Here is a 10,349-nt window from a genome sequence, read left to right on the forward strand (position 1 = left end):
GTGTTGTTCATGTTTCCAAATGAATTTGGAGTGCTGCTCATACTGGGGAACATGGAGGAATTTCCAAATGTAGTTGGATTTCCAAAACTTCCTGTTCCTGCCGTGCTTGTATTGCTCCCAAAGTTGTTTTGATTCCACATACTTGAATTCATTGAAATATATTATCTAAATAAAATATTAATTTGTTAATAATTCAGTAATTTATAGTTATAAGCACTATTAATAACTATTAAAAGAACAACAACAAACCAAACACCACTAACGTCAATAATTTTATATATTTATTATATAATAAAACATAAATAATTATTGTTGATAAAATTAAAAAAATTAATAACAATCAATTAATAAATCAGCATTAAGATTAACTCCATAGCAAAATCTGGGACTTTGGTTTCCCAAGATATATTGTGTTCTCTGGAAGAAGAGAAAATATGGAACACGTCGAGACAAGGACCAACAAAATGTTTAACATTTTATTTATTATTGATATATTTACACTACATAATATGTTTTATTTAAAAAATTATATTTTGTCGCTTAGCAAATCGAAGGTTTAGTTTATAAGAGAGTTAATATTTATAGAAATGGTAACAATTGGATCTACAATGCAATATGACCAACTACGAAACAATCTCAGAGACACATCTGATTTATACAAGCGTCCCCCCTTGCCTAAAACCCAGGATTCGTCCAACTACCGTCTCAGATACGCCTACAAAGACGACAACTACCAAGTAACCTTCCATCTTTTATGACATTTAGGACTCTCGTCCGCTGATGAGAAGCAGTTCATGCACTGCTGGAAATCGATATAACCTTAGAAACAACGAAAAATTTTCCGACTCAACGGGAAATGAATATTTAAGAAACTCAAACGAAATGGCATGTAGTTTTTTATTAGTTGCCAAGAAACGTGATACTGATTATGGTTATTCACGGATTTCCAGTCCAAGTCCACGGAAAATGTATTCCGCTGACATTCAAACACGAAATCTGGATGATGGGCAAAAATTCAGTCATCAATCCAAAAAAGATTATTTCGAACCATCAAAAAGGGAAATGCCGAGGATTTCATCCTACGACAATCTTTTTTCTCGAATAAGTTTTTTTCAAAAAGTTATCAACCAAGGTGAGATTGAGCGACAGGTCTCGGAACTCCGCGGGAACAGCAAGTCAAGAATTGAGGACCAACATTCGATTAAGGCATTTCCGCAAACTTAATTTTAGTATAAAACCTTCAACGAACCCTACAGACATGCAAGAGACTCTGCAGAAATGTCGAGGACCGAAATCGAGAGACTGAATTCAATGTTGAAAACGGAAAGGACAAAAAACGACGAACTCAAAACGGAAAATGAAAAACTAAAACGTGATCTCGCACAATGTCAAAACGAGTTATCGCGGTTGAAAGAGTCGAGTCATGACGACAAATATTATTCTCAGCCTTGTAAGTTTGTCGAATTCAAATCCAGACACATCATACACACCCAAGCCTAAAAAAACATCAAAAAAAGTTTCTTTCAACAATTCCGTGATGGATAACATATCTTCAACGTGGAAAAATTCAGATGACTCACCAAATCAATACCGATCGGTCTACGATTCGGGATCAATCCCAAAATACGACTCTTTTGAAGAAAAGTACAAAAACAACTATTTCCAATACAAATTCGACGACAAAACGACAAAATTCGAAAAAGAACAAACAACCGATTATAGTACAGTGCAGTGACTCAAATTCAGATTATTCTGACAGTTACTTAAAAGGGAAGGACAGGTACGACACGTCGAGTCAATTCAGTGGCTGCACGGACGCAATACTTCAAAGTGCCGAGTCAGTCTTGAAGGAAAACAGAGGTTTATAACATTAAACTCAATGCAGATTTATTTTCGAATGACAAGACCTACAGTCGTTATGACTTAGGATATGCCGAAAATATTAAAAATCAAAAAACAGACAATTCCAGTCAGAAAAGAAGACTGATGACTCCTCGCACTATAACGGACTTGAAACTTGGAGATATCGTCAAGTTTGAACGACAAGACGGGAAGTTTGCCTGTGGAACAGTACGGTACAAGGGACATATTGAAAATAAGAACGGGAATTTTGTTGGGGTAGAATTGGACCAAAATAGTATATTTTATTGCTTTAAGTATAGATGGAAAGAACGACGGATCTCTCGAAAAAAGGAGATATTTTTATTGGTAGTTCAAACCTGTTTAATTTAGTCCCCCAAATCACGGATTGTTCATTCAATTTGAAAAAATTCTTGTCTGTTGGACAGACTAGCTATAATTAGCAGTAGTTCTTATAGTGCTAACCCATAATTCTATTTCTTTCTGAATCTAATATTGTCTTCTTTACTCTCGTTTTCAATCTAGCTTATTTACACACTTTTTTACTTATAAATTATTTGGAACAGTTTTTTCTAAGGATTAAATCCAAAATTGTCTAAAACAGCCAAAAATAGTCTCAAAGGTTACTAAGACGAACTTTGTTTTGACTTCTCTTCGTCAGACTCTCTGAGAATAATAATAAGATTGAGTAAAAAGCCATTTTGACAATATTTTTAATATTTAACAATAAATTAATGTAAAAGTATTTTAATATAATTTTGAACTAATATTATTTTATTCAAGCAGACCAACGTGTACACCACAATATGAAGTGTTAGTTATACAAGAAATAACTTTATTTATTTAGTCAGCTTTATTGACTGCTTTCGTCCAATAACAATAATAATTCCTCAAATACAACAACCCACTCGGAAAGTATATCCACTGATAAAACCATAGATTTCGTTTAAAGAAAAACTCCTATGGAGTCTATGTGGTCTCGTACTGTTTCTAATATGCTGCCAAGTTCTCCATATATACTATCTTAGATACCCCTCTACGGACTCCTATCCACTGACTCGGTGGACCCCTTCTATTGGATAAGAGTCATTCTCGCATCCAATCGGGGTACCCTTATGAGTAACATGTCCAGGGACATTGATGGACTTGGGGATATCCCCCATCGTGACCTCGAGTATGATCATGCAGTTCTGTGCCACAACTAAGCTCATCCACGTGTCAGATTCCCCTAAAGACCAGGCCATATTCGAAAGCATCCAAAAACGTATTTTTTGACCGATTAAGCTCAGTTTTTGGGATTGTTTTCACAGCAATGCAAGCCATTGCCTATGTCCTCACTGGAATGTACGGAAACCCCGGAGATATTGGATTTGGAGTGTGTGCTCTTATAGTCCTCCAGTTGGTCATGTCGGGGTTTTTTCTCACGTTGGTGGACGACCTTTTGCAGAAGGGATACGGACTTGGGTCGGCGATCTCGCTCTTTATAGCCGCAAATATCTGCGAGACCATAATTTGGCATGGTCTCAGTATTACTACTCTAAATACTGGAAAGGGTCAGAATGTATAATATAGTGCAGGGACGGAATATGAGGGGGCTTTGGTCGCAATGGTCCACCTCCTTCTTACACGGACCAACAAAATGAGGGCTCTCCGGGAAGCACTTTTTAGATCAAATCTTCCAAACGTGTCAAGTCTGTTGGCCACAGTTGTCGTTTTTTTAATCGTGATTTATTTCCAGGTATTAAAATGTGTCGATTTGTAGGGATTTCGTATTAATTTGATATTGCATTCCCGACGATATAGAGGGAACTGTGGATCATATCCAATAAAGTTGTTCTACACATCCAATATGCCTGTGATTCTCCAAAGTGCTCTTGTTTCCAATTTGTTTATGATTTCTCAATTATTTTCCCGAACAGTCGACAATTTCTTTACTCGACTGATCGGGCAATGGATGGTTAATTTAATTTGTTTGAGGTTAGGTTGAACCAAATGGGAGATCAATGCCCATCGGTGGGTTGTGTTATTACATGTCTCCTCCTGTCAATGTTCGTCATATCATGTCCGACCCAGTCCATACACTTCTTTATATTGCCTTTATGCTTGGCTCGTGTGCTATTTTCTCGGTTTACTGGGTTGATGTGAGTGGTTCGTCTGCTAAAGATGTTTGTTTCGTGTTTTGTTTAGTCACTAGATTGCTAAGCAGTTGAAGAATGAGCATATGGTTCTTTCTGCTTGTCGAGACGACGAGTCGGTTGTGGCCTATTTGAATCGGTATATCGGCGTGGCTGCTGCTCTTGGGGGGTTGTGTATTGGGGCGTTGTCTGTTTTCGCCGATTTCCTCGGGACAGTGGGGAGTGGGACTGGATTGTTACTGGCAGAGGGAATAATTTATCAGTATTTTGAGATCTTTGCCAAGGAACGCACAGAGGCTGGGAGTATTGGGAATCTCTTGTTTTAATTTATGCTACTCACTTCTTATTTTCGGAATTAATTTTTGCTTTTATTGTGTTTAAGATAATTAATTTTCTCGGTGTTGTATGCTGTTTATGAAAAGTTTAATTCTATGAGTGTCCTCTTGTATTTTTTGGTTGAATTGATGACGTGGTTCTTAAAACAAATGTCTTTTTCGCTTTTTTAAAATAATGACTTTAATTTGCCGTCATTCAATGTCCGAGGTTTAAAAGAAGAGGAGAAAAGGGAGATTTTACACATGATTGAACATCATATAAGGCTAAAGTGAGGGATGCAGCTGAGGAGAATTACGGAGAGTATAGAGTCATACTGCTAAACCCCGATCTAACCACTACGGACTTGGCTTTGCTATACATCGTTGTCTTGATGGGAGAGTCCACAGAGTGTGGAGGGTCAATGACAGAATCGCAGTACCTCAGATAAAAAGTGGGAAGTCGGATAAGTCCTTTATATCCATAATTAACGTCCTAAACAAGGATCTCAACGGAATTGAAAGAAAACTTGGACGTGCTGACGACCTTGAAGAGCTACGAGTATAGCTCAAAGCAGACCCCGATGAAGACGTCTGGTGAACAAGATTTCTGAATGTGCGGCACAAACGGGACTTTAGCTAATTTAAAATTTCTTTGGTTCTGTGTACGTGCTATTAATAATAATAAATAATGTCCCTGTTAATAATGAGTTTTGAGGAAGCAGGGAATTGGTATTTCGGAATGTATTAATGCATAAAAAATTTCGCTGATGGTCCCGACGTGGGAGTTAGGAAGATGCCAACAAATCTTTACTCACTGTCAGATATCTCTGAATCTACCCGGATCTCTCATATTGCTGATCCTAATAATAAAAGACAGAAGAATTCCAAGAGATGGATGAAACTTATTGCGAGCAAGTAAAACAGACGATTTTCAAAGAACGTGAACCAATGTGATATCAAGCCAAATTATTAACGAAAAATTGGTTACGTAGAACAGGGTTTGTCAAGTTTTTTAACGTCGGGGCCAAATCGATAACGTCGGCCGAAAAGTAACTTTATTGAAAACTTTCGTTGATTTTAAACTGACTACTTTGTCATAACACAGAATATAGGAGGCACATGTAGATCGCAACAGCTGACATAAGTGATTATTAGTCAATTTATTTCGATATTTATTTTACTAATATTTCTTTTAATCTCGTGTAATTGAGATGAATAACACCGTAATTATTACATTTTGCATTTTAAGTGACTTTGCGATTATATTCTTCTGACGAATAAGACAGTGTCTTCAGAATATAGGATCAAGATTTTATTCAAGTCTCCATTCTAAAAAAAGTTCATGAAACCATTTGTTTGGTATTAGAGACATCTTTACTTGTGTCGACAGCAAAAGAATAATATAAAAATGCTTTCGATATTCTAACAAATTATTTTTAATAAAGAACTTGATTAGATGTCGGGTAAGAACCTTAGAAATACATTCTATTTTTCTTGTAATAGTATCATTATCTAATGTTAATCGTTTTGCAATATTTTGTGTATCTGATAGACAACATTCATCACAAAAAATGGAAATAGCAATTTTAATAATTGCTCCATCAGAACAAGGCTTCATATTTACAGCAAAAAGGTGACTAATGTTATAAAACGTTAATAACTTATGCTTATTTTCACTGGTTAGAATATTGAGGATTAATTTTTAAATGACGTCTTTAATATATTGAGTTTTTTTTCCTTGACTCTCCGAGATATAAATTGTATATCTAAGTGGAGAAGCCATCGCGGGAAAATGCTCAACAGCAATTATGCCAGAGAACAACACGAAGTAGTGAAATGTATTCATTTCCACCTCTGCAAGAAGTATTGAATTAGGGAAGTAAAAAAATTAAAAGGATACTCAGTCCAGTCAATCATACCCACACAAAAGGTTAAATACGTGTTGATTCTTTAATAATTACAGACAGAAAAATTCAGTTCAGCAAATAAAATTAATTTCATCAAAGTGGGAATCACTTCCCAGAATTGCCTAAAGCAGGGCAAAGTTGAGAAATATAACTACCACGCTCAAGTAAAAATAATTCCACCTGGAACGAGGTCGTTTCCATTTTTTTTAAGAACCAAATTAAAAAGTTATTTATTGAAGATGGGACTCAGATCTACATACAGTCATCGTGTTGAAGAAACACTGAAGAGTATGATGGTCAAGCAGACATGAAATCAAAATCAGGAAGAGGAAATAAATCAGTAGCCACATCATTAAAACAAGTCATTCGTTAAACAAAGAAAATCATCGGGGATAAATACTTATTGTTCTCACTGTCGGGGTTCATGCATAATAATGGACATTTGTTAGATAGATTAGGAAGGCTGATCAATAATGAAAGGTAGGCAGCAGTTTGATAATAAAGAAATATGTGTTGTATCTTTGGTTATATGAGGTGTTAAAACATTTAGAAATGTCAGTAAAAAGTATTGCTTTTTTTAATTGGATAAATACTGTTTAATCAAATCTAACACTGATTGTCTTTATTTGTTGATATTTTTATGCAACCTCAATATTTAGACCAACTAGAAAATCGATTTTACTTATTTATTCTTGATCAATCAATTTACATAATTTACGACCAATACGACGTGATTATAAGACTTTTTAAATTAAGGATTGACGTGACTTTCTAAATATGCGACATTAAAACTTTTCTGAACCACAATGTTTCTGTATTTCTACCTATATATTCCTTATTTTTACCCATGACCAATAAAACGACTAACAATAGCTTATCTCGGGGAGTTGGTTAGTTAATCCTCGGTTTCCCGATCTTATAGCAAACCTGCAGCAAGTAAAAAGCAAGCTGCGGAGGCCGGTTGCTCTCGATAGATACCGAAAATTTTTTTATATACGATTAGTAGGCATTCTTTTGCTTGACCAAACAATTGGTTCGATATGGCTTTAAGGAGTTTTAGTTTCAGTTTATTCAAAAAATAAATTATTAATTGTTATAATAAATAAATTAATAATTTTTAAAAAATTAAAAATTCCATTTCACGGTGGCATTGGTGTGCTCTCTGCCGCCGATCTTTCCCTACCAGCATTCCTTTTCTCTGTTCCAGCCACTAGCTCTTTCGTCCATGAGATTCTTCAATCCGCTTCTAAATCCCCCTTGGACTCTGAGTTCTCTTCGGGTGTCAGATGCTGGTTCGCTAATGGCCTCGAAGTTTCGGATGATTTGACCAAACAACGGCAATGGGACACAGTTTTTTCCGACCACAAGTTCCTGCTCTTTAAGTATAAACTCAATCAACACCCAATGGCGTCAGTCGGGACGTTACTGGATAACGAATGCCTCCGTATCGCAGTTTCTCTGCGATTTGGATTGAACATCTGCCTTTATTTGTATTATTTTAACTATTTATATTTAATATATTCGAATATATAATTTTCAAAATTAAAGCAGAAACGTGTTTTCTAGTGACAAAGAATTCCGAACGGTATTTTGTTCAACTCACAGAATACAATTTTTATTAGACAGAAATGAATAATTTCAAAAAAGGACAAATTATATCTTTATATAATCAAAATTTCTTTTATAAAATGATTTCGGACATCGTAAATATACCGAAGACAACTGTTTGGGACTTTGTTAAAAAATATCTAAAAACCGGGATTACGTGCAGAAAGGCTGGATCTGGAAGGCCACCCAAGTTCAGTCAAGAAGAAATTAGGATTCTTTTATCATTATCAACTGATAATTTTCGAACCCCAGCTACCTTGTCTTCAGAAATGGAAAAAATTACACAAAAAAGTCTCAGCACGCACAATAACAAGAATTCTAAACTCAAAAGGTTTGTATGGACGAGTTGTAAAGAAACGACCATTTCTAAGTTCAAAAAATATTGCTCTCAGATATGGAATATCTAAAAAATTTCTTGCAATTTCCGACAGCGGATGGAGGAAAGTTATTTTCTCCGACGAATGTAGTTTTGAACTTTTTTCCCATTCAAGACGAATGTATCAATACAGAAAAAAAGGAAATAAGTTGAGATATGCAAAGTTAAGTTTAGTGGAGGGAAAGTTATTGTTTGGGGCTGTTTTTCGTATTTCGGAATGGGGAAATTAGTTTTTATTGATGGAAAAATGAACTCTGGGGAATATATTAATATTCTGGCAAATAATCTTGAAGATTCAGCGAATAAAATGGGATTGAGCGACTATATATTCCAACAAGATAATGCGCCTTGCCACACATCTAAGGCAACTAAAGAATATATGTCGTCTCAAAATATTAATTTGATCGACTGGCCACCTCAGTCACCTGACATGAACCCAAACGAACACATTTGAGCTCACATTAAAAACGTTCTTTCAAGTGATACGTCAGAAAGCAGAAAAAGTACAAAAATTGATCTAAAGCAAAAAATATCGGAAATTTGGGGAAATATCCCAATGGAATTCATCAGAAAACTTGTTAGCTCAATGAAAAATCGTAGTTTGGAAGTTTACAACAGAAAAGGAAGGCATTCAAGCTACTAATTAAATTTTGTTCGGTTTTTTTGTCATAAATTTCGTTTTTTGCTTTATTCTTTAAAATTATATATTTCAATATATATTTAAATATTAAAATAGTTAGAATAATACAAATAAAAAAGCTCAGATAAATTATTTTATTGAAAATGATTAAAAATTTGCTTAAAATTAGGTGTTCGAATTTTAATGTCGAGGGGTGTATGTATGAATTGTTTCGAAAGATACAAAAACTTCAAAGATAGAGTATGTATGATACTAGTTTATCGCAAAAATTGCACGAAATAAAAATAACCAATTTGAGAGAGTTTACTATATAAGAAAACATCCAGGATAAAGTTCATTATGCCGAAAACAATCATTTCTGTCATCTACAATGTGCCATTAATAATTGGTAAGGACTCCACAATATCCTATTCTGATAGCACATTAACGAATCGTCGTAATCAACGTGGCAGAAGTACAAGCGTATCCCAAAAAGGCTGCCATCCTTGTTACTGAAAAATGCGTGGCACACACCTTGGGACCATAAAAGGGTACGTGTCGGGAAAGTATTGCCTGGGTGCTACCCAAGTTAATGTGAAGGAGTTGATCAAACTTCGGAGGCAATTGCTAATAAGAAAGATCAACTTAAAAGTTCTTTACAAAACTCTCTTTAGCATCCAGAACAACCTGCACATTGCGTGACTGAAATATGGGAATAACTCTCCACAATCAGAAAGATTATTCTCAAATTTTCAGGATAGAAGCGTTTTTAATGGTCAACGGAAACAGTGTAACCACGGTAAAAATAAGGCAATGACGGTTATCATCTAGCCACCAAAATCGGGAGTATGGTGTACCATGATTACATAACGATGCAGTGAGGTCCCTCCATCTTCTGTTCTGCAATAAGTATAGTTTGAAACAATCCAAAAAGATGAGAATCAACTGAGTTCAATCGGTGTATGAAAACTCGAAGGTTTGCACTAAACAAAGGTTCCCCCATAAGAATCGTGTTAATGGAATTCAGTTTCCTCAATTAGGAAGTGCCGTTTGAATGTATAAAAAAGGTATAAAAAAGTAAATATAAAATTTTCAAATAGAAATTGACTTGAAATGAATAAAATCAAAATAAAATATAAAAATGATGAAATTTAAAACTGTACAATAACAAAATTAAAGTTCATAAGAATTATTCCTTCCAAATCGATTGAAATAAAACAACACAAAAAAATAAAAACGAGAACAAACTAAATCGATAACACGTATCAGCATGCTCTAATTTATTAGGCTTACCATTAAAAATATTCTAATTAAACAGTTGTTAATAAATAAAAAATTTATTTATATTAATAAGACATCCCATGATAAACTATACACCAAAATTTTTTGTGCAATCAAAAGGATTATTCTCAAATTTTCAGGATAGAAACGTTTTTATGTTCCTACGGGAAGTGCTAATAATAATAGAAACGTTTTTAATGGCCGACGGAAACAGTGTAACCAATATTAATTTTTTGATTTAGGCTCTAC

The 10,349-nt window shown here is 34.7% G+C and overlaps 1 protein-coding gene across 1 annotated transcript; it reads left to right on the forward strand.

Moving 5' to 3' along the window:
- The first annotated feature begins 587 nt into the window (after nucleotides 1–587).
- LOC115228544 (protein transport protein Sec61 subunit alpha-like) lies at nucleotides 588–3,847 on the forward strand. Its single transcript, XM_029799115.1, is given in 4 exon segments — nucleotides 588–737; nucleotides 1,231–1,450; nucleotides 1,886–2,075; nucleotides 3,145–3,847. Coding segments are annotated over 4 exon segments (1,263 nt in total).
- Nucleotides 3,848–10,349: the final 6,502 nt, after the last annotated feature.

This window comes from Octopus sinensis, unplaced genomic scaffold (assembly GCF_006345805.1).
Source record: "Octopus sinensis unplaced genomic scaffold, ASM634580v1 Contig10815, whole genome shotgun sequence".
NCBI lineage: Eukaryota > Metazoa > Mollusca > Cephalopoda > Octopoda > Octopodidae > Octopus > Octopus sinensis.